This window comes from Tiliqua scincoides, chromosome 2 (assembly GCF_035046505.1).
Source record: "Tiliqua scincoides isolate rTilSci1 chromosome 2, rTilSci1.hap2, whole genome shotgun sequence".
Classification (NCBI taxonomy): domain Eukaryota; kingdom Metazoa; phylum Chordata; class Lepidosauria; order Squamata; family Scincidae; genus Tiliqua; species Tiliqua scincoides.
The window spans coordinates 114611191-114636051 of record NC_089822.1 but is presented as its reverse complement, the minus strand read 5'-3'; the positions used below and the strand labels follow the sequence as shown (position 1 = coordinate 114636051).

Below are 24861 nucleotides of genomic sequence, written 5' to 3'. Positions count from 1 at the left end.
GGAAAAGGGGGGTGGAATGGAAGAGGGGCAGAGGTTGGGCAGCTAGAGCAATGCTCCTCACTGTGACACATGTGAGTTATTTATTTATTTTATTTAAAATAGTGGTCTTCAACCTTTTTTTTTTTGTGCCACAAAAAATAACTGAAATATGAGGTTTGGAGACCTACCCCCCTCCCTGGATCTGATCTGCTCCCATCGCTGCCCACCGCCTGCCCTATTTCCCCTACCCCTTCCATCTTCACAACAACCTTGTGAGGCAGCAGCCTAAGCAGGACTGGTCTCAGGTGCTGCAGGGCAAGACAGCAAGGAGCGGCTGCGCAGGATGATATCAAGAACCCAGTTTTGACAGGGCAGCACCATGGCTCCAAGCCCCCTCTTGCACTGCCTCTCAGCAGGGCCCGGAGACGGAAGCTCTCTTTGCTGGCTGCCTCCGCCCCCCTCCAAGTGGCACTGAGAGGTCAACAAGGATGATCTTCGATCTCCGAAGGACACATTCGGCTCTTGGAAAGGACGTGCGGCTGTGGACGCCCATCGCTGCTCCTGTTGCAAGCAGGCGCCCCCCCGCCAAACCTCTTGCCTGTGTTGGGGACGCAGGACTGTCAGCGCCCGGACAGAGCTCCCTTTCCCATCAACTTCCTGGGGAGGGACGAGGCTGTTTTTCTCCTCCCCTCCTGGCAGGGGGCGGATTCGCGGAACCTGCCCGAACATGCTCGCTTCATTCTCGCTGGCGGAGCTCCTGGATAGTCAGGCGGGCGCAGTGTCGCAGACCCTGCCTGGGATCGTCCCGGAAAGGCCATCATCTGGTGAGCTGAAACCGAGAGCGTCCTCTTTGCCTCTCCTGTCCCCTCTTCTAGGAGTGGGGGGGAGTTAAAAGAGGGGGCCCGGCAGAAGCAGGATTGTCCCGCCACCCCTCTTAGCACTTGTGGCTGTGGCTGGACGTAGCAACTGCCTGGTGCACATTTTGGTTTTGAAGTAGAACAGTGTTTCTCAAACTGTGGGTCGGGAACCAATTTCAGGTGGGTCCCCATTCATTTAAATATTTCATTTTTAATCTGTGAGACTTGATGCTTCCATGGGATGTGACTGCATTTGGGAAAATGTTACAGACCTGTACTTTGAACAAGCTACTATGTATATTCTTTTAACAATGGTAGTCAATGGGACTTACTCCTGGGTAAGTGCAGGTAGGATTGCAAAAAATTTTCCTGCTTGATGATGTCACTTCTGGTCATGACGTCACTTCTGGTGGGTCCTGACAGATTCTCATTCTAAAAAGTGGGTCCTGGTGCTAATTGTGAGAACCACTGAAGCTCCACTGGGGAGTGGAAGAGGCTGGCGCATCGTTGGGTAAGGGGGGCAGCATTTGGCATACCACCCTGGATGTCAGGGTATGTTACTGTGACCGCAAAATGTCTGGAGTGAAAGAGAATGGAGTTGAGCCTGTACTGAGTGAAAACCAGGACTCCTGTGTTCTTCCATTGATATGTAGGGAACCAGTGTTAGGGGACAGTATATTAATTTATTAATTGCGAAAATGTATACCCTGCCTTTCTATTAGAGGTGTTTGAAAATTGTGTTATTTACTTTACTCAGAAGTAAGCCCATTGTGTTCAGTGAGATTTAGGCTATAATCCTATTTTACTCACCCGAGACTAACACCTCTACCTATTATGTAATAAGGTGATTTACAAGAAGCAAACAACAACAACCCATAAATACAAGACAAAAACAAAGCAGGACAATTAATGACAGCCAGTTAAAATATTTGAAGACTACCAGGATGGCCAGAGTGAGTCATCTTGCCTACCACACAGTGTAACGTAAATTGTTCACTTGGGCTTGTCTCATCTTCCATCTGTTCTGGGAGGCTTGCTGGGTCACATATGGGTGTTATCAGTCCTTCCAATTACAGATCCTTCCAATTACAGGTCCTTTTCCTCCTGTTGTAGATATGCAGTCACACTCAACACAGCAAGTATGGCTGGTTCCATCTTCTTGCTGGCTATGCTACTGTCATGGGGTGACAGGAAGACATTTGTGATTCAGGGCTTCTAGCTTTAGTTCTGTGCAGTCAGGGGCATCCTTCCTCATTTTTTGTCTCAGCAGTTCAATTATTTGCCCACATAATGTATTGTTAATTTTAAATTGCGTGTCATACTTCTCTGTTCTAAAGCTGTGATTCAAAAAGCATTATGTATACAAACTTGGGTGGAACTGCAGAGTTTTATTTGAATTTGGCACCATGTAAGTTCCTGTTGATGAAGAAACAAGCCTCTTCTGAAACTTGGCAGTGGCTTTTCTCTTCAGTTGGGAACAGAGTAAAGTCAACAAGAAAGCTTCACCTGTACTTGCACATTGTTTCTTTAGATCAGGGGTGCCCAAACCCGGGCCCTGGGGCCACTTGCGGCCCTTGATGACTCCCAATCCAGCCCTCAGGGAGCCTCCAGTCTCCAACAAGTCTCTGGCCCTCTGGAGACTTGCTTGGCGCCCGCGCTGGCCTGATGCAACTGCTCTCAGATGACGGCCAGCTGTTTTATCTCTCGCATGAGCTGCGAGACAAGGGCTCCCTCCACTTGCTGTTTCAGATCTGTGATGCGGCAGCGGCAGCAAAGGAAAGGCTGGCCTTGCTTTGTGCAAGGACTTTTATAGGCCTTGAGCTATTGCGTGACCTTCATTCATTCCTATAAGTTCCATCTCTCATATATTCATTTATGTAAATTTATTCAAATTTGAAATGTAAATTAATTATTTTTTCCCCTGTCCGTGACACAGTGTCACAGAGATGATGTGGCCCTTCTGCCAAAACGTTTGGACATCCCTGCTTTAGATAATGGTTGAATGCTGTAGATTTAATCCCTTTTCACATTCCTGGTGGATATAGCGATCCTAGTGGAGGCAAGATAGTGTCCATACATTCTAACATCTCTCCTTTGGTTTTTGGTTCTAGCCATGGCTTTTCCTCAGAACTTCCAAACTTTTGTCTTCCTTGATCTTGAAACCACTGGCTTACCCCAAGACCAACCTCGTGTGTCTGAGTTGAGTCTCTTTGCTGTCCACCGCCTTTCCCTACAGTGCTCTCCAGGACAGACCCCACAGGTACCCCGTGTCATGGACAAGCTCACTCTTTGCATTGATCCCAAGAAGCCCTTCACTCCTGGAGCAGAGAAGATCACTGGCCTGAGCAACCGGGACCTGGAGGAGAATTGCAAGCCAGATTTCAACACTGCTGTGGGAGAGATCCTGAAGAAGTTCCTGGATCGTCAAGCTAGGCCAGTCTGCTTGGTGGCACACAATGGCCTTGGCTTTGACTTTCCCCTGCTTTGTGCAGAGCTGAGGCAAGTGGGGGCTGACCTGCCCCCAGACACCGGCTGCCTGGACACACTTCTAGCCTTTAGGGAACTGGATAAAGCTGCCAACAGGAGCTACAGGCTGGGGGAGCTGTACCGGTACTACTATGGACAGGAACCCACCAGAGCCCACTCAGCTGAAGGGGATGTGCTCAGTCTTCTCTTGGTGTTCCTGGCTAAAGCCCCTGAATTGATGTTGTGGGCCACCCTCAATGCCCGTAGCTGGACAGAGATCAAGCCTATGTAGACCCTCCAATCCAGAACTGATGCTGAAGAAATGAACAATCCCTGCTGCTGCCCATACCCACTAAAGCAAAACTAGAATGAGCCAATACTTCTTTGTGCGGTGCTGCCATGACCCCAGGAGCCAACACAGCCCTGCCCCTGTCCCATCCTGCAAGGGAGCCTCAAGGAGCCCCTGTCCCTGAAGAACTATGCCATAGGATTCAACTTTTAAGAAATCACGTAGGGACTTTAAGGGTGCAGTCCTAACCCCTTATGTCTGTGCTTTCCAGCACTGGCATAGCGGTGCCAATGGGACATGTGCTGCATCCTGCAGTTGGGTGTCACTCACGGAGGCCTCCTCAAAGTAAGGGAATGTTTGTTCCCTTATCTCAGAGCTGCACTGCAGTGCTGGAAAGCACTGACATAAGGGGTTAGGATTGCGCCCTAAGTCCCAGTAGGTTTCCCTGGAGAAGTGATAGCACTAGCCATCCTAAACTCTTCAACAACTATGTAAACAGTCAGCCTTTCATCTCTGCTTCTAAGGCCCAGACCAAATGGGCAGCTATTCCATGGGAAAACACATCCTTCAAGCCGTGCTAGTCCCTTGCCTGGCACTGCCAATCATTCATTGGCAGACCTCCTGTGTCTGCATGCATCCCACCAGCACTTGCTGGCTGAAATGGGTGGGAGCTTCCCCTGAGATTTTGCCCTTCTGAGGATAGTGAGCACCCTGCTCTTGCCAGTGACAGCAGGATTCACATGCTGCTTGTTTTCTGTGCCAGTGTGCACAGTGTTGACCCGCTCGCACAGGAGCAGTCTGCTGGCCACTCCTTGGAGCTTCTGAGCCAGCGGGCATCAGATTGTGCCTCAAAGCAGGCACCATCCCTTCACACATTCATTATAGAGATGTGTGGATTGCCGCTTTTGTTGCTGGCTGTGGGCAATCTCTTCTCTGGTGGTCAGGAGTTGCTTCCCCACAGACCACCAGAGAAGAAATCGAATAAATCTTCTCTAATTATTACTAATTTAATTGTAATTTTTGTGTACTGGGGTGGCATTGTGTGTAGCATTTTGTGTAGCATTGTGTGCTGTGGCAGGGCTTTGCTCCCCTTGGAGCTGTCTATGGTCCTGACTTCTGGCTTCTGTTGAAATTCTGGAAGCTTCCTTGACAGAGCTCACACTGTGCCTTTGGTCTCCCCTGTGCTGTTGGACCACTTGTGACTGAGCCCAAAGTAGCGTAACTCCATGTAGGGCTGTTTGCTGGACTGATTTCAGCTATCTTGCTTCAGAAGGCCAGGGAAATACAGTAGTTAGAAGACTGAGTCAGGAAGTGTGAAATCCATGCTCTCATCTCCAATGTGAGTTTCAGTGGGAAGCTTTGGACAAGTCACTACCTGCTTTGCTACATGGTTGCTGCAAATGTATTTTCTAGTTTTAATGATCAATTGTGATTCTGTTTCAGATAGGATATCCCCTCGTCCCAGTCAATTCCAGTATGATCTTAAAGCACATGATGCAGTCACCTTACTGAAGCAAAGCTGGTCTATGCTGGTCAGTGCCTGTGTGGGAGACCTCTTTCTTGGGAACCCCATGTATATCTCTCTGAGCTCCAGCATGGAATAAAAGAGGGATATAAGTGTAATTAAAAAGATAGGATGAATTTCTAATTAATTTTGTTGGTGGAGGAGGATACACCTAGTTTTAAGATATAGCAAAACTTTAGCTTACGTTTGTATTTATTGAAATTGTGAACTCATTTCTACTAAATTTGGTGATAAAGAACCATAATCCTGAAATTTGTGTGTCTCTTTGTCTTTCTTCACGAACAAACATGAGGCATTGGATTGTGTCCAATACCCAAAGGAAAACTACAAATATCAAATTTTGCTTTTCTGGAAGCTCCCTTGGAAATAGGATGTAATTTAAATGTCTCATCATGAAACACTGTACTAAAGAGCAGCTATTTATGTATGATGATTAAAAGTATTCAGCGCCTACCAAATAATTGCACACATGAATTGCTGTAATGGATTCTGACAGTTATCACGCTTAGCATTTCTAGTGCTTCAGGGTGTCTTGCACACACTGTTAATCCCTAGAACATCCCTGTAAAGTCAGTCAATATAGTAGTATTATTCTTGCATTGCTGGTGAAGGAGCGGGGCATGGATGGGCAGGGCATGGACTGAGAATGACATTCCTAAGGCCACCTACTGAGTTGGTGCTTAGGAAAGACTTGAAACAAGGTAGGGAGGGGTTTCCGGTAGATTTTATCCTCCAGGTGGTTATTGGATATTTTTGGAAAGTGATAGATGCTAATGATCAGCATGACCTCTTGTGACCTCTTACTAATTCCTCAGTTAATTCCATGAGTAAATTATGAATTGCACTGGGAATGACTGACCTGGATTCATTTTTACAGATCAACAATTCATATACATTGTGCACAGATCATAACTGCACTGAATGAAATGGGTGAATAACAGCTACAAACTTAACAATGACAGTGTTCAGGTACACAGATGTACCCAAGTACAGTTTAATGTGTGAATGGCCCTTTTATGAAAGGCTGTTGTCAAGGCTACCTGAATGTTCTTGTGCTTTATTTAAGTTATTAAACTGTGGACTGCAAATATTTTACCAGTGTTTGTTATGTGCAATCATTTGAGAATGGCTAAGCAATTGGGAATTTTTTTGTAACAAGTGATTAAAATGTTCCCAACACTGTTTACATAGGAAAAGGAATGAGAAGATGGTTCACAATTAAATGAATGCACATGGGAGACAGCTGGTTCCCCCTCTCACCTCTTTAAAAGATGCATTTTGGGCCAGTTAGGACGGCCAGTTTTTTTGATACCCTCCAGTTCTTATTGCAGAGTCTTAAAATTTTGGAAGAAGGTTTTGGGGAAGAGAGATGCTTGAGCCCTCTGGTTTATTCTGCTGTTACATTTTCAAGCTGATGCCATTCCCAGCTTGGGCAACAAACTCCATGTTTACACTCACTCACCTGTGTTGCCTCATGACAAGAGGTGGGGTGCCTTGTAAGGAAGATTCAGGTGGAATGTAATTATGTGGCATCTACGTAATTGTGGATGAATCGGAAGCAAATAATATAATTGAGATTAGAGATGAGGTACCTCTGAGGAAAGATGTGTCAAGGAATGTGACCTATCTCCTTGAGGGGCATTCCTGGAGGAAGACCCCGGTTTGGTTTTGCCACAGAAGGCCTATCAAAATCTGGCCCTTTAGCAGAGGCAACTAAAGCCTGTGCAGAGTCACTCAGCAGGTGTGAAGAGTTTGCCTGCTGAGTGACTGCACACGCAGCTGGAATTGGGTGGGGCGAATTAGCCCAAGCCTACCCTCACACAGGCCCCCATTGGCCAGCAGCGTAATAAAAACAAAGAAGCCACCACTGGTCAAATGGGGTTGTTGGATGACTGGAGGCGGAGCACTCTGTCGTTTTGTTCCACACTTTGTGAGAGTGGATGGCTCTGGTTCCCTGCATTGGAACCCACGCTTGTTGCCTGTTTTTGAATGCTATGTACCTGTAAATCCTGTAAATAGAAATTTGGTGAAGGAAGCGGCTGTCTGTCTGTGTGTTCCTCATCGCCGACGCAAGCTTTGCAGCCGCATCTGCTACACACACACACACACACTCCCTGGGAACTGTGCCAGGCTGAGCGACCCTGGGCAGTGGGAGTAAGCTCTGCATTAACTTGATACCTCAACAAGATGAGGTAGATTAGTAAGAATGCTCTTGCTTCTGATTCTTCTGAGAATTCCACATGGTCATTTCCTGATCATTTAGTGCCTGTAATAGGATCCCGCTCTTCACATATCAGCTCAGGCCCCACTTAGCTCATACAATTCTAGACTTTACTGAGCCACAAGTACAGACAGTAAGCATGACAGGCCTAAGGTCAAAGTAGACACATATGCAATTGCACAGTATATATACTATATAGAATCATGGAAGGGACCTAATAGGTCATCCAGTTGTATATATAATTGCACTGTATGTCTCTGTGTGTGTGGACTGGATTGTGTGTGTGCATGTAAAATTTACAAATGGCAAGAAAAGAAGGGTGCAAAATGTAGCAAAATTGCAGCACTGAAGTGGAGGGCTTTAGTACTTTACCTTCACCCGCCCAACATGCTTTTTATAGATATTTTTTAACTTCCATTGGCTATTAAAGTCATAAGCAAAGGCTCTTGCAGAGCACAGAGATTCACATGACTTGAACCAAGCTCTTGTGAGGGAGCACATTATGGAAACACCTGGCAAGCAGAGCACGGCATCTTTCATGCAAACTGGAGGAAAATTCTGAGGCTGGCTATTAGCAGATCATGTCTGTCCTTCCCACGCACCTTCTGTTCTGTCTCACACTACCTGGGAGGGGCTGAATAAGTGACTCACAAAAGGAGTGACTAATACTACAGAAGTCATCACCTACACCCAAACCCCAAGAGAACTGGACTGTGTGGGTTGTATCAGTGGCTTGTGGCAGGAGGAAGCTTCATCAGCTAGGGAGCGCAAGAGTGAATGTCTCTGGGTCTCGTTCTTAGTTTGTGACTAGAGAGTTGGGGAGAATAGGGGAAAATACCACAAGATAGGGCTTTGGGTGTTTCTGAGCATTTGTCTCACCAGAACTTAAGATGAAACATGGGGCTGATTTACAACTGCAAGCACATGATTTGAAAACCACCTCACTGAACATGTGAACTTCTTCCATAAAATACTGTGAAGCAATATGTGCTGCAAGTCAGTAATATTAAGTTTATTATGGCGCATGATGATGAAATTCCAGAAGTATGGTCTACAGATTAACTAATGTCTGTGATTATATGGCAACTACCTTGTGTGGGCAAGTTGTGTTGGACATATGTCCCTGAAGCAGTTATGGAAAGATCAGAAGTAGAAGTTGAAACCATTAATATGGTACAATATCTGTCCATTTCAAACAAAATATTGGGGGAGATTCAGCAACAACGGGAGCAAGATAACATACCCCAATGATTGAAAAGTAAAATAGTGCAAGGCTGGCCAGAAATAAAAGGTCAGGTTCCTAAAGAAATAACACCACACTTCCTGAATCAAATGTGTTGTGTAAACAGAATGGCAATACTTTTGGGGGAAAATAGGCAGTGATACCAAACACTCTTCAAAAAAAATTATGCACAAAATGTACTCATCTGGGAATTGAAGAGTTTTACAAGGCAGGGCCTCTGAGAGGAATTTTTTCAGGGGGTACAAAGTTTCTTTTGGGCTGCTTCCCAAGGGGGGAGGGGCAATGGGAAAGGCAGAATGGGGGGGCCAAAAATAGAGCAGGGGGAGTGTGCTGGCAGACAGAATAGGCTTTGGAGCCCAGGTCTACCAGGCTTCTCATTGTGGAGCCCAGGTCTACCCAACCATGTGGCATTGGCAGCTAGATAAAGTAATATGGAAAAGCAAACACACTCCTAAGTCTCTTTAAAATCATTGAAATTTAGAAAATCATTGCTGAAAATTAGCATCAATGTATTTAGGCTCACACTGTAATCTTTTAGCTGTGCCCCTGAACACTCCTTCATGATTACCAGATCCACAAACCAAAGAGCTACGGTAGCAGGCCAGTTTCTACCCAGATTTGACACTGTGTTAAGGAGGGACATGGATCCATTTCTGGGCCTGATGTGTATGGCTTGTAGCAGCAGCTGCCACTGCATGCCCATGATTGTGCCCCCAGCGTCATGCATAGGCAGTGAGATTGAAAATGTAAGATCCCAAGAACTTTCTGGGCCCCCTCCTTTGGCTCCTGGTCCCCCTTTCTGATCCTAGGCCCGGGTACAAATAACCCCCTTTACCTCCCTCTCTTAGGCCCTACGCCAAGGAGGGCAACCAATTAACAACTTTTACGGAGCAGTGTGAAATTTGTACATCTTGGGAAGACCGCCAGCCTAAAGCAACACTTTTACAGCATGAGATGGCTGAAAGACCATGGGCAAAAGTTGGCATGGATTTGTTTTAATGGGCAGATATCCATATCTGTGATTGTATTGTAATTATTGGACTATAGTATGTGATTATTGTGGACTACTTCTCTAATTTTTGATAAATTGATTATCTGCCAGATACTTTGGCCAAAACTCATACATAAAATAAAGCACATTTTGCAAGTCACAGATGCTGTGAGCTCAGATAACAGGCTACAACCTGTTTTAAACCTTCCTGGGCCTTGGTGATTGAAAGCAAGTATTGCTACTTGAAGACAGCTCCCTCTGTGGTTGCTGTCATAGTTGCAGCTACAAATGTTATAAAATTATGCAACAGAAGATGAAAATATGAAAAAAAAAATCCTTTACTTAATATTGTGCAGCACTTACTACAACTGATCTCAAAATGGTTGCTGTCCTAGGATTCAGATCTCTAATTTCTGGGAACCCCCAGAATTGCTTGCCCGCAAGCACCCATTCACGGGACACTGGTGCCTATTGTAATTTCAGTGGTTATTTCACACATACAGTATATTTTGAGTTATGTATTATGTCAGAAGGCCAGATGCAAGGGAGGGCACCAGAATGAGGTCTCTTGTTATCGGGTGTACTCCCTGGGGCATTTGGTGGGCTGCTGTGAGATACAGGAAGCTGGACTAGATGGGCCTATGGCCTGATCCAGTGGGCCTGTTCTTATGTTCTTATGAGTATTCTTCAACTTGTTCTTTGCATGTTATCATGCTGATGATCATAAGTAACTCAACAGTATCAGATCTAAAATAGTGATATATTTTGCTTGGTCTTCTCCTTAGTAGCAGGTGTATCTCAGCACCAGGTAAGAAATGTTTACATTTAAACAAGTGTACACACCTAGGATGGGGTGGGTTGCATCATTTCTAAAGTTCAGCTGAAGTCTCGCCTTGAGGTTGGGAACCACAGCTATAAAGACGTGAAAAGAACAACACAAAATAAGACACTCCAAACATTTATTTTTAAATACATTTTCTTTCTCTTTTTATTTGGTTTTTGTTCATGTTTTTCTCTATACCTTTTGGGGTGTGGGGGCAAATTTGGGGGTTTAATGCATATTTTTCCTGTTTTGCTGCTGTTGTCGCTGGTATTTTTGTCATTTAAAGATGGAAGAAAAAATCACACGATATCGACCGGGGCAAAGAGCCGGACAAACCGAAACGCACAATTACGGCACGATCAGATACACAGACACTGAGTAATATATAGTCAGAGTGCCACTGGGAATGGGGGTAGGACGGACTGGGGCAGAGGGAAGAGGGAGGGGTTGGGTAGAAGCTTCAGCTGTTATGGAAAATAGGACGGGTTAGAGTCCATAGGTTGTAGATTAAGGGTAGAGCAGGACTAAGAGGGGCCAGAAAAAGGCATCGATGAGTAGAAAGCTAGATGCAGGTGTGCCATATGATTAAAAAAAAATAGGGAAGAGAGAAAAAAAGAAATTCCAGTGGATAAATGAGAGACAGATAAATCGAATTAGAAATTGAGGAGGTGACAGAGAAAAAGAGATTAATGGTTATTCTGATCCCAAACGCATTTACTTGGAAGTAAACCTACTTCCAACCCACTTTGGAACCAACTTCCAAATAAACGTACTAAGCAGAATCTGATACCAAGATCACACCCTACTATGCTACCTGAATTAATTCAGCAAAACAATCACACTGTTCCATACTCGCAATGAATGCTATATGCCCATATTAGCTATAGGCCTAATTTAGGAGTGTGGCAGCCTCCATGCAACTATTTGTGGCAGTGTATGCAGCTGCCAGTGGACTCATAAGCCAGTGCAAATGATGTCTGGGCCCTGTTTGTGTGAACTGGTGCTTCCATATTGAGTCTGGTCATGCCGCTCTTGTTGCCATTATTGTGGAGGCATTTCTGAGCTGCTGAGGTTGCTCATAGCATAGCTGCCCAAGTGTAAAGGTGCTGGTTCATACAATCTGCACCTGCACTGAATTCCTACTGTGTTTATTTTACATGTTATTTAAAGCATTTATTTGCTGCCTTTTGCTCTCAATCAAGGCCCATTAAGGCAGCTTACAAATAACAATAAAAACATTGGCTGCAAGACTAAGGGTGGCACCCCAAATTTCCCTGTGGTCATGTGAAACCCACTGAACATCTGAACCAGGCTACTGATACACCCACGTTGGGTAGGCGCACACTTTAACTTAACTACTCCAATTGCCAATACGATGTGGTGGATACACAGTATTAAGGTAAATTCACATTCAACTACCTTGTATATGCTGTCTTAATAAGAGAGAGAGAGAGAGAGAATGGAAAAAAGATATGGATAGTGGAAATCTCCTCAGTCCTCCTGCCCCCAAACTGTGGGTCCCAGCTGCACTGGTAATTATGGCATACATGCTGGTATTAGAGGAAATAATGGAGCTATGACCCCCAGAAACATAGCTCACTGGGAGCGACACCCCCAACCCCCTCTTTGCCTTTTGCCTCCATACTAGGACTAATCCTTCTGGAGAGATCACATACACATGCACTCCTTCAAAACAAGAATGAGTGCTCCAAGGCTGTGACTCCCTCCTATGCTCAACCCATTTCACCATCCTCAGTATGGACTAGTAGAAAGAGGAAGCAGGACTGCTTACCTCATGAATTAGGAAACCCTCCACCCTGACCCTTAATGTATTGGGAACCTGAGAATGGAGGGGGGTGTTAAAAACTAATTAAAGTGCTGGCTATAGGACTGAATTCCAAGCCCCCCAAGCTGGCACCCAGGCTATCCAGTTCCCCCGCCACAAGGCATCCAGAATAGTTCCCAACCTCAGACCCTCCCCCCACTTGCTTTTGTTGGGGGCATGCAGAGGGGGGGGAACGGAGGAAGGTTGGGGCATTGTTTGCAATGTGTTGGGAGGTGGGTGTCACAGAGTGCAGAAGCTCATGCAGTGCCTTCCGTAAGATTGGGAGGATGGGGTAGGATTGAAAGGATATGGGGAGAGGAAGGGGCAGGTTGAATAGCTAGTTGTAGCTAGGAAAGTTGGGGCAGGGCAGGGAGCTGGTGGTGGTACAGGGTATCAAGGGAGCAGTACAGGGTCAAGCTGTTGTCCCAGGAGTGGGTCATGGTGTAGGTCAGTGCGAGTGTGCATGAGGCAGTGGGGCAGTGGGGGCGGTCTATCTCTAGTAGTAGTTTCTCATATATATATAATATATATTTATATATATATATAAACAGCACGAACATCTACATTCAACCCAGGGAGGACCCCGTCAGCCCCCTCCCAGTGCGAGCACCCACCAGCCCCCCCTTTCCCCTGCACAAGGGGACATGGGGGGCAGGGACGGGATGGCGGCTTCCTCTTCACAATGCCTCCTACGGGAGTTAGGGACCTGTAGACAGAGGAGAAAAAAGCAAATGAGCACGGAAGACAGAGCTACCCTCCTGTCACGCACTGAGATAGCATTCAGAGAGCATGCATGCCCCACCCCAGAATTAATGCAACTGAAATATCTCTGAAGAGATACTATGAAGGCTCAAGGACATCAATTGCTTAAGCTGGGTGGGTGAACAGACTCCCCCTGGTGATGCCTGGGGGAGGAGATGGCACCAGCCCCAACATCTTCTTTCCCAGGTACTTCAGCAGCTTGGCTAGGGAGGCATTTGCCATATTAGCACTCAAGGCATGCATGGATCAATTCTACTGCCCCACAGTAAGCAAAGGGGTGTGTCAACTTGTTCCAGAGCAAAGGAGTGGGTTGAGAGGGGATGCGGCAGGAGTCGGAACTAGAGAATAAAAAGATTAGGGCTGGAAAAAAGACTAAGGTTAGCCCTACACACACTTTCCAAAGAGTAAGTCCCATTGAACCCACTGCAGACATGCATAGTATTTTACTGTGGCTGTCCATCCATGCTTGTTTGCATGAGATGCGCCAGAATGTACTGTGAATTGCTGATATGGTATATCCTTGTGTGTTAAAGCCACTCTGTGTATTTATAAAAGGCGCTAGCGCAGCTCTCCTCACCTGCATTCACCTCTTGAGTATGCAGATGGAAAAACACATACTGAAAAGCTTTCCCACATTAAAAGCTCCTTGTGCACACAGAAAACTAGCATGTTGAGAAAAAGGCCAGGCCACTGTCCTAATTTTGCCACTGAAATGGAATTTTTTAGGGTTCCACCATGCACTTCTATGCCTACTTTTTGCAGTGATACAGCCCCAGGAGGTGCTATGCCACATGCTTTTACTGTAGATCGTTAGTACCTTGTTAGTGAAGTATGAACACTTCCTTCATGTTCTTTATGTGGTCAGGACAACTATCTGGGAATCTCTCTCCTCTTAGCCATTGTCTCACTACTTTCCTGAACATTTTTTCCCCCCAAACCCCAATTATCAGCATATATATCCATGCAGTAATCCTAAACAGTAGATGGCACACATATGTTACATACTGGATTTCACATTTGCATGGGTTTTAGAGGTCAACACCCATACACCCTGTTCACATGATTTATGCCCCTTGATTTTTGAGTGCACACTTTATGCATATGTACATGTATGAACAGATATGCACAATAGGGTAGTCTTGCTGGGTCAGACCAAAGGACCATCCAGTCCAGTACCCTGTTGGCTACAATGGCCCACCAGATGCCTCTGAGAAGCCCAGAAGTAGGAGAGAAGACATATTTCCCTTCTGCCATTGGTCCCCTCCAACTAGCATTCAGAGGCATACTGAAGTAGCACATCGTTATTTTGACTAGTAGCCATTTATAGACCTGTTTTCCATGAATTTGTCTAATTCCCGTTTAAACCCTCCAAACTAGTGCCATTGCCACAACTTAAGCCAGCAAATTCCACAGACTAATGTGGCATGTGAAGAATATTTCCTTTCATCTGTCCTGAATCACCTGCCAATGAGATTCATTGGGGGAGCTCTGGTTCTAGTATTGTGAGAGAGTGAGAAAAATCCGTTGTCCACACTGCATAATGTTATACATCTCAATTATATTGCGCCCCTTAACTGCCTTTTTTCCAAGCTAGAACATCCCAACCACTGTAGTAGCATGTATCAGGCTTTGCACAAGAAAGCCCTATTCAGCATAAAGCCCACAATTTGATCACCAGGTAGAAGGTGGAAGTAGGGGCAGGCTAGCCCTGGAGACAGGGCAGGCTGGGTAATCCTGACAAAGCCGTACATATAGTATGGGAAAGTTTCATAAGGCTACGTGCATTATCACACACAATGATTCCCTTATGGAATGCATGATCAGTATTCGGAACCACAGTATGTCCTTTCGCAAATAGTAGTTATGATAACTAAGAATGGCACCTCCATAATCAGAGGCAGCCTAGTTTTAAATACCAAAGGCTGAAGACAGAAAGAGGGTATGGCCCTCCATCCATTGTTTCAGAGCTTCCCAGGGAGCACTGTCAAGAAGCTGTTGTGAACAGACTGTAGAATCAGCAAGGTGGACCCTAGGTCATTTCTTAGGTTCTTCTGTTTCTGACATTACACATCCTATCTGCTATGGTATACCAGGAAGGCAGACCCATCCCCTTGTTATGACCTGACTCCCCACCTCATGGTGTGGGCAGGAACAATACTCTTGTGCAATATTCTGTGCAATATTAAATGGTCACATTTGCACACTATTCAAAGAAAAAGAAATTGAACTGTCCCAATAAGGACCACTTCCCTGAGCAAAGAGAAGTCCAGGGATATTTAGCTTGTGAGCCTTTTTGGGACAGGAAGCCATTAGTTATTTGATTTTCTTTGTAAATCGCTTTGTGAACTTTTTGTTGAAACTTTTTGTTGAAACTTTTTGTTGAAAAACAGTATATAAATACTGTTATTAACAACAACAACAACATCAGTTCACTGGGAAAGGGGAAAGGGGTATTCAGCCTCTAGTATAGGTAGGTGTACACACACGCACAGAACAAATAATATTACAATATATTTCTTTTCCGTGCATGCACACATACAACATCCTTCTAACATACCAACACTGATGAGGCCATGGAGTAGTTTTCTCCCCTCTTGATTTACTTTGTCCTGAATCAACTGCCCTTCTTCTCCCACATTCTCTTCAAATCAGCAGCAATAGTGTATTTTTAACCTCGCCATATCTTTCTCCTAACGTTAATACCAGTGAGTGCGTGTGCCCGCGTGGCCACAATTCCACGAAAGCAAAGAAAAAGGATTGGACTGAGAGAACAATCCTATGCATGTCTTACTCAGAAGTTAGTCCCATATTTTTCAATGGGCTGATTCGCAGGAAAGTGTGAATAGACTGTGGTATAAATCTCAGCTTTGATTTTGATTTTTTTATTAGAGTGCTAGACTAGGACGAAGGAGACTTGAGTTCACTTAGCCATGAAATTGTCTGGGTGACCTTGACCCTAATGTACCAGGGTTGGGGAGAATGCCTAATCTGCATACTTGCATAATTTATGCAGACTAGTCACTTTTGCAGAAATGCTTTTCTTGGTGCAGGATTTGGATTGCCTGGCCACAGATCTTTAATAAGCCCAGTGCTGTTTATGAGGGAGGGAATGAAGAGCACTGTCCTCCCTGGCCCCAGTCCCTCTTCAAAACTCACCCGCCTACATCTGGTTTGCGAAGGAAGTAGGCCCACCTTGGCCATAGCCACCCTGCTGACCATAGTCTGCTTGCTGACCATAGCCTTGCTGGCTGTAATCGGGCTGGTAGCCTCCCTGCTGCCCGTATGAGTCCTGTTGTCCGTAGCCTGGGGCTTGGTTGTAGGTATCGCCATAGGTATCGGGTGCCGGCTGTTTCTCCTGGGCAGGGGGGTACTTCACGAAGGGGGCACTCCAGCCTGTCTCTTTAAATACAAACCACAGGTTCCCCACCCAAAGTACCAAGTTCAGGAAGCCAAAAACCTAGAAGACAGAAGGGAAAGAATTAAGACAAGGTAGAGAGGGAAAGATGGACAAATTATCAAATCCATAATCTTTCCCTCATCTCAAGCAATTGTGCGTTATGTCTGCGTGGGAGGAGGCTGTCATAGTAGTAACTGCAATGTATGCATTGTAAAGTAATTGGCCTTCATGGTGGCAGGAGGCTGTAGGATGCAGCTGGTCTCAAAGCAGGGAATGCTGCTCCTACCTCAGTAGCAATTTGCCAGAAGAGAGAGATGCTTGTTCCTTAAGCTTGTACTCAGCTGCTCTTTGGTTCTGCCATTGGGTAGAGGACCAGGAGGAGATAATGGTGCTTCTTCTCCGACCTGCCCAGGCTGAGGCCTGCTAGGGTTGCCAGGTTGCAGCTTGCAGAATGAGCATTTGTTTTTGAAATGCATCTGTGAAGTGGGGCTAGATGGTTCAGTCCTTTTGCTATTCATCACCCCCAGACTAGGATATGTTTGCCTTATACCTGATGTGGTGGAGGTGACTAAGAGGGCCTGGGGGTGGAAGAGGGCTTGGGGAGGGCAGGGGCAGCCATTTCACTCTCTTTTCCTGCTTTCTTGGTGCACTGATAAGAGATAGGCTCAGTTTTCAGGTTACAACCCGACAACACTAAGTATTGCTGACGTGATGGTTTGTCAGCTGACTTCAGGGGATTTCACCTTGCCCTATAAACCAGTGGTCCCTTGGGCAGATATCATTATCATCATAAAGCATCATTCAGCATTATTATTATTATTATTATGAGATTTTCTCACAGTCAGGTAGGTGTTATTGGTTTTATCCAGACATCAAGTCTTTCCCAAGGAACTGGGATGCCTGGTTTTTGTCCTATTTTGCTGTTATAAATAAAATCACAAGATGTAAACTGTTCCCAGTAAAGCTGCTTTTTGTAGTTGGTGGATGGTAATTTCTGTGGCCCCTCTGCTGTTCGGGTGCTCTTCAAGATGTTCTGGAATAGCACCGAGGGTGCCAATCACCACTGGGATCACTTTGGTCTTTCGCCACAGCCTTTCAATTTCTACTTGTAAATCTTTATATTTTTTATTTTTCCCAGCTCTTTTTCTTCCACTCCGCTATCCCCTGGTATTGCAATATCAATTATTTTAACTTGTTTTTCTTTCTTCTCGACTACAGTTATGCCTGGTGTATTGTGCGATAGGTGTTTGTCATTATTATTATTATTATTAACAGTATATACTGCTTTTCAACAAAAAGTTCACAAAGCGGTTTACAGACAAAATCAAATAATGAATACTAACCATTCCCCCAGGAGCAACATGTTCTCTGTAATATTGGTCCAGAAGTCTCTATAACAAGGGGCCGTGCGCCAGCAGATGGCTAAAGACCCACAGGAGCAAGTAAGGCCACACAGGGGGTTGAATGGGGTAGGAGGAGGGCAGATCAGGCCCAGGAGGAGGGCAGATTTGGCTGTAGCGATGCATGCCAAATGCTGACCCTGGGTCTGATCCGCTTTTCCAGGTATAAACACAGTCTTGTGCCAGATAAAGAGCTGGAACAGGTCCAAGTTGACCAACCGGGCCCACAGGGGCTTACTCTGGGGTAAGAGAACATTTGTTCTCAAGGAGAACACAAGGAGGCATCCTGAGGCAGAAACTCCCCAGTGAAGTTCAGCAGAGTCCACACTGGTGGTGCTGCATTGCTGTATGGGGAGATGCTGTGAATTGGGCTGCTCATCTCTTAAAGCTTCCCAAGTTGCTTAAAACTTTGTCTTTTTGTTACTGCAAACTGAGGGTTGATTCATTTATGTACAGATGGTATCCACATGGTATCTTGTCACTCAGTGACTCACTGCTCAACATGCGGCACCCATTGTTGTTAAGCAAAGCAGATACGAGTTCAGATTGCCACTGAACTGGTCAATGAGGCCAATATGAGCAGTAGAGCAGGAGTTAGTTTGAGAGGAGGTACAATATTTGGCCCTGTGACAAGAGACAGAGAGAGAGAGTTGGGTTGATAATATGCCTAAAGCTATTTCTAGAGGTTCTTTTTTCCAACATGATATGATGCAGGAAATTCTTGGAGGTCCTGTTAAAATCTCCAGGACTGCATCCATTAGTCACCTGGAGATTGGTGCTGGTTCCTGGAAACTCCTGGCCAATCCTCCTTGGTAACTCTGTGAGAGAAATTAACATCCTTATTGGGTGGCAGCTCTGGCATCACCTTCCAACACCTGCTGGAAAGGAAAGGGCACCTTCCACCCTCCAATTGCGATTCAGCAGCAGGAGGCAAAAACTACCTCCTACTCCATCTCATTGCCATACTGTCCAATTTAGAGGTGAAACACTTTTCCAGGTTGCTGATTTGGCAATGCTAGAAATGCTACTGGTAGGCAGGATTCCCCCTAACAATTCCCACTGCTGCATAGAGCCTTTCCATGGCTGTACAGAAGAGCCTCCAGACATGATGTGTGACATCATCACCGACTTCAAATTCCGCAGCTGCACAGCTTAGGGCTGAGGTATTCAATCTGTGCATCCCACCTCCCTAGTGAGGCGTGGCTAGCCTCCAGGGGCATCGCCAGGCATCTCGGGGGAGAGAGGCTGCGCTGCTCTGCTCTGCTCCATTCCACGTGCTGCCTACTGACTTGCTGCTTTTCTGCAGCTATGAACGAGGTGGGTGGGGCAGCGTGAGGCTGGGAGGGCGTGTGAAACATGGTGGGGGGAGGTGGGACAGAAGGCGGGCTGGGCAGACAGGCAGAGGTGTTGCATCTCATCATGGAGCTCTCTCCATGTGCAATCTCACCCCAAGGACTACATTTCCCAGTGTGCCCCTCACCCTGGGCATCCTGGGATTGGTCAAGGCTGCTTGGGAAGGAAGGAACCAGCCTGCTCCTAGTGGGGGGAGGGGTGTCCGAATGCCCCAGCCTGCATCCCTCCGTCTTGCCTGAGGGGAACAGGGGTGGCATCTGCATGTTGGGTGTGTGTGTGTGTGAGCAGCCCCCATCTACTTTGGGGGTGAGTTGTAATCTTGCTGGGTGTGGCTGTAATCCTTTCCACACTTTCCTGGGAGTAAGCCCCATTGACTCAAATGGGGCTTACTTCTGAGTAGACCTACATAGGCTTGGGGGTCTGTGTCAGTTTAACCCAGGATCCTCACCTTTCTCTTTTTCCTCCCCCTTCAAAAAAGAAAAAAACCCACTCTTGATGGCTTTGTCTCCAAAAATTGATTAAAAATAAAAAATCCTCATTCCTTTTCAGCCATCCCCCTTTTTCCTTCTGCCTCCTTTGGGGGGGGGGGTACTCTGTTGGCTGCTATTGTAAGACAAAAGGCACAATCCTAGCTAGGTTTACTTAGAAGTAAGCCCTATTGTGTTAAATGGTACTTACTCCCAGGGAAGTGGGGTTAGGATTCCAGCCAAACAGTCTCTAGGTCTCAGTTTGCATCAGTTTGCAATTAGCAGATACACACAAAACAAAGTCTTCCCCTCCTGCAAATTCATCACTTCCCCCCTCCCTTTCCAATACCCTCCAGGTGTGCTGCTAACAAACTCAGGGCACAAGCCTAACCAGGCCTACTCAGAAGTAAGTCCTATTTTGTTCAATGGGGCTTACTCTCAGGTAAGTGTGGTTAGGATTGCAGCCTCAGAGTGCTGGCAGCCTTGTTTCTAGTGTATAATTATAACACCTTCATCCCCATTTTGGGGGTAACTGAGGTGAGGTGTTGTAATGGGGAGCTGTGGCCAATGGCTACAAGGATCAGGGGAGGTACGAGCCTGAAAAGTTTGAGAACCACTGGCTTAGGGAGAACAGTGCTGGTGGGTAGTATTCTGCTTGAGTGATGTTACAGGCCTTGCCGGCAATAGGTCTTGCCCGTGATGACAAAATGACACTTTCTGCTGTATCCTATCCCCCTTCCTAGTCCTGATCCACCAACATGGATCAATGTGGGCTTATTCCAGCTCATAGCTGGTACAGATCTGAGCTGACCTGTTGAAGCTGTTGGAGCTTACCTCAGGCAAGGGGACAAATGTACCCTTCTCTTCACCTTCAGCAGCCGAAATTCCCCCACAGGATGCAGCGTAGCCTGCACTGGCACTAGTTAGGAATTGAGTTAGGATTGGACTGCAAAATGATTAATCTAGCAATTAAACCAAAATTAAGGTTGCAATGCTATGCACATTACTGAAGGAGTAAATCCTTTTGAACACAGAGGCACTTCCTTCTATGTAAACACATGCATGGCTGAAAGCCCTAGAAAATATACCGACATACAAGCACATAAGTACTCATGCATTATGAATAAAGATGCAGACACATGTAGAGCAACACAAACAAAAAAATGCATATACAGCTCCCAGTGCATAAATATATGCACATAGCCCCACCAAAATGCTCTGTTAATGACACGTTATAGCAGGTTGAAGGACTAACCACAGAGGTGTTCAGGCCAGAAGTGACTGGCTCTCGTAACTCGCTGCACTCGTTGCCTGTTTTCTTGCATGCAGCCATATCTTTGAACAGGTTGTCAGGGTCAGTGGCCTCCTTGACATCTGTCAGCCCCTTGGCCCAAGCGGAGGAGCTCACCAGCCACATGAAGGCAAAAACTGCTGTGACAACGAAATCCTAAAGCAGAAAAAGACATTTCAGCCACGGCTGTCCACACCATGAGGTAGGCCTTTGAAAGGGGAGTAAGTGGTTGCCAGTGCAAGTGCTGGTGTGTCACGAGCAGTGGTGTTGTCAGGGGTCAGACATGTAGAGGGGGTACTGGTCAAGGACTCATGGCCATCAGAGGCCCACTGTCACTGACTGACCCCTTTCAGCTCAGAACTGCAGTAGCAGTAGTAACCAATGCAGAGTCGAAAGCATCTCAGCTCAGAGCTTTGCCCCAGGGTCTCTGGCCCTGGAAGTGGCTAAGATTGCATGCTTGCAAAATCCCAGATTCAAGTCTCACAAGTCTTTAACAAAATTAACAAATCACTGGGCACAACTGGCATTCACCAAAGAGTTCTTAAGGAACTCAGGTGTGAAATTACTGATCTTCTAAGTAAAACATGCACCTTGTCACCTAAAATCGCCATTGTGCCAGAGGACTGGAGGATAGCTAATGCTAATGGAGAGGGAACCCGGGAAAACTACTGACCAGTCAGCCTAACATCTGTTCCAGGTAAGATGGTCTTTGATGTCAAAGACAAAATACTGGAACATATTCAAGAACAAGTTTTACTAAGAGAGAATCAGCATGGCTTTTAAGTTTTGCCTCACTAATCTTTGGGAGTTCTTTGAAAAGGTCAATAGGCATGCAGATGTGAGTGAACTTATTGGTACTATATATCTGGACTTTCAGAAGGCATTTGACACAGTACCTCATCAAACGGACCTGAGAAAACTCCACAGTCGGGGACTACGAGGGCAGGTCCTCTTATGGCAGCAGTTTTCAAACTCTCTAGGAGAGTTTGCACCGCTGTAAGTTCTTGCGGGGCCAGGGGGGATCCCCAGGATCGCGTTGCTAACTGGGCCGCAGGGACTGGGATGTGCTCACCAGTCCCTGCAGCAACTTCCTTGGGGTGCAGGGAGCCCTGCGCGAGTGTCTGCAGGGCACCCCAGCCTGCAGAAAGTGAAAGTGGAGCGATCACGCTCCACTTCCGTAAAACCGGAAGTGGAGCGCGATCGCTCCACTTTCACTTTGGATGAGTTGGGAAACCCTGCAGACGCTTGCGCAGGGCTCCCCGCACGCCAAGGAGGCTGCTGCAGGGACATCTCAAAAAGGATATAGTAGTATTGGATAAGACGCAGAAGAGAGCAACCAAAATGGTTAGTGGGCTAGGACACCTTCCCTTCAAGGAAAGGCTACAATGGTTGGGGATGAATAGAGGGAGGTTCTAGAAGGATGGAGCCTGAAAGGGAACATGACTAAGACATAAAATTCATGGAATGGATAGAGGGAGGTTCTTTTCCCTCTCACACAACACCAGGACCAGGGGACATCCACTAAAACTGAGTGAAGGAAGAATTGAACAGGCAAAATGAAATATTTTTTAATGAGCGAGTAATTAGTCTGTGGAACATCTTGCAACAGGATGTGGTGATGGCACCTGCCCTAGATGCCTTTAAAAGGCAATTGGACATATTATGGAGGTAAAGTCCATCATAGGTTACAAGCCATGATGACTGTGTCTGGATTTTAGAGGCAGCCATTCTCTGAATGCCAGGTGCAAGGGAGTGGCAACAGGATACAGATACTGTCTGTGTGTCTTGTTGTGAGATACAGGAAGCTGGACTAGATGGGCCCTTGGCCAATCCAGTAGGGCTCATCTTATGTTCTCAGCTATAAAGTCATGAAGTGGCCTAAGGCAAGCCACTGTTTTTGAATTTCCAGGCAGGCAGCAAAAACAGGCACCAGTCTGGTAAGTCACAGATACGTCAGTAGTCAAAATAAATTTTAAAAAACAAGCCTCGCCTCAAAGTGTCTTCCTGTAGGCCAGGGGTGCCCAAACCCTGGCCCTGGGGCCACTTGCGGCCCTCAAGGACTCCCAATGCGGCCCTCAGAGAGCCCCCAGTCTCCAATGAGCCTCTGGCCCTCCAGAGATTTGTTGGAGCGTGTACTGGCCCGACGCAACTGCTTTTAGCGTGAGGGCAACTGTTTGACCTCTTGTGTGAGCTGCGGGATGAGGGCTCCCTCCACTGCTTGCTGTTTCACGTCTGTGATGCAGCAGTGGCAGTGAAGGAAAGGCTGGCCTTGCTTTGTGCAAGGCCTTTTATAGGCCTTGAGCTATTGCAAGACCTTCATTCATTCATGTAAGTTCATCTTTAATATATTCATTTATGTAAACTTAAGTAAATTTATTCAAATTTTAAATGTAAATTAATTCTTTTTTTCCCTGGCCCCCGACACAGTGTCAGAGAGATGATGTGGCCCTCCTGCTAAAAACTTTGGACACCCCTGCTGTAGGCCAAGGTACTCTTGAAATCCTGCCTTGCTCCTCTCATCAAAATAATACTCTGTTCTAAGTCAACAACACACAAGGGCAGGCTTTGAGGTTTTCAAGTAGAGGCTGGATGGCCACCTATCAGGGATACTGTAACATTTGCCTGCACTGCGGAGGGGGCTGGATTAGATGATCTCCAAAGCACCTCAAACTCTAACATGCTATGATTCTATGTTGCCTGCATGGGAAACTTGAATTTCACCATGGAAGAAAGGTGGGATATAAATGTAACAAATATATTTTGATAGCCTGTATGAGTACCCAAATTTTGAGGCTGGGGACAACTGTCAGGCTTGTGGCAGAGCCCGCCTTAGCAACAGATTTTCAGAGTGCAATCCACCCACCCTTCAGTTGCTACCTCTTCTGCTGAGGACAGCTAGAAAAGGTAGCATAGAATACTATGATGTGCCATGGCCTGCCATAGCACAGTGTGAGCTACAAGCCACCAAGGCTCTGAACGGACCTGGAGATGCTTGGTGATGGCATCATCACTGGGCACCTCCAATTCAGTTGGGATTGACAGTGCTTCAGCTGCTCCTCAGCAGGAGCTGATGATGGCTGGGGGCTAGTATCAGCCCTCAGTGGGTTGAAAGGAAGGGAGAGAGAGGAAGTATGTGGAGAGAAGTGGAAGGAACGGAGAGATGGAGAAGATGAAGGTAGTGGTGAAGGAAACTGGAAGAAACCGAGGAGGAGAAGGAACAAAGAGAAAGGAAGGAAAGGACTTCAGTTGGAGGACAGAAGTAACTTGGAGAAAGGGAAGTCCTGGGAAGGGAAGGTATGTCAGACCCTAGAGGCACATTCAAAGGCAGGTAGAATATGACCAGCTGGGGGCCCAGTGAAAAGGGGCTTACTGCCTGCAGCTAGTGCTGCACCGCTCGGAATGAACCCGGCAGGGAGTGAGGCGAGACAGAGCCAGCATGAGGGCCTCCCTTCATATGAGTATCCTCTAGAGATGGGAGAGAGCCTGCTGAGAGCCTGGTTATCTTTGCACCTGTGGCCATGGTAGAGCCCAGTGAGCCATCAGGGAACGGGCAGGCTGCCATGGGGGGCCCCAGTGCAAGGTTTGCCTCCAAAGCCATCAGCAACTTGGTGCTAGCACTGCATCTAGTCACGTGTTTATTACGTCACACTCTGGAGGCTGGGCACTCACAATCATAGGTCCTTTGTTGTTCTCCCTATACTTGTCCTGCATGAAGACATAGACCACCATGGCAGCAAGGGAGTAAAGGAAGGCGAAGACTGCAATAGTGACGAAGAACTCAGCAGAAGAGGAATAGTCTCCGATCAAGAAAATCTTCTCCTTCTCAGACCCTTTACAAGTTGGAGCATCAAAATACACCTGGTGGAGCCTGGGAAGGGAAAGCCAAGAGTGGGAAAAGGTTGAACAGGGACCCAAACAGGATAGCAATTGCTATTTAGAGGGGCTGTACCTCAGTGGTGGAGCACCTGCTTT

At 46.4% G+C, this 24861-nt stretch overlaps 2 protein-coding genes across 4 annotated transcripts in view; one reads left to right on the top strand and one right to left on the bottom strand.

Moving 5' to 3' along the window:
* The first annotated feature begins 400 nt into the window (after window positions 1-400).
* Window positions 401-3872, top strand: LOC136641789 (three prime repair exonuclease 2-like). Its single transcript, XM_066617819.1, has 2 exons — window positions 401-803; window positions 3073-3872. The coding sequence occupies exons 1-2, from the start codon at window positions 468-470 to the stop codon at window positions 3592-3594; spliced, it is 858 nt and encodes a 285-aa protein (XP_066473916.1). The 5' UTR covers window positions 401-467; the 3' UTR covers window positions 3595-3872.
* A 7968-nt stretch (window positions 3873-11840) lies between these two features.
* Window positions 11841-24861, bottom strand: part of SYP (synaptophysin) — a 31730-nt gene continuing 18709 nt past the window's right edge. For 2 of the 3 annotated variants that reach the window (XM_066614278.1, XM_066614280.1), the window contains 4 exons: window positions 24559-24757; window positions 20854-21045; window positions 16138-16438; window positions 11841-12925 (listed from right to left, as the gene is read on the bottom strand). In XM_066614278.1, the coding sequence (XP_066470375.1) occupies window positions 16142-16438; window positions 20854-21045; window positions 24559-24757 (688 nt within the window). In that variant the 3' untranslated portion in view covers window positions 11841-12925; window positions 16138-16141. The remainder of the gene's footprint in view (window positions 12926-16137; window positions 16439-20853; window positions 21046-24558; window positions 24758-24861) is intronic. The other variant, XM_066614279.1, reaches the window with a different exon arrangement.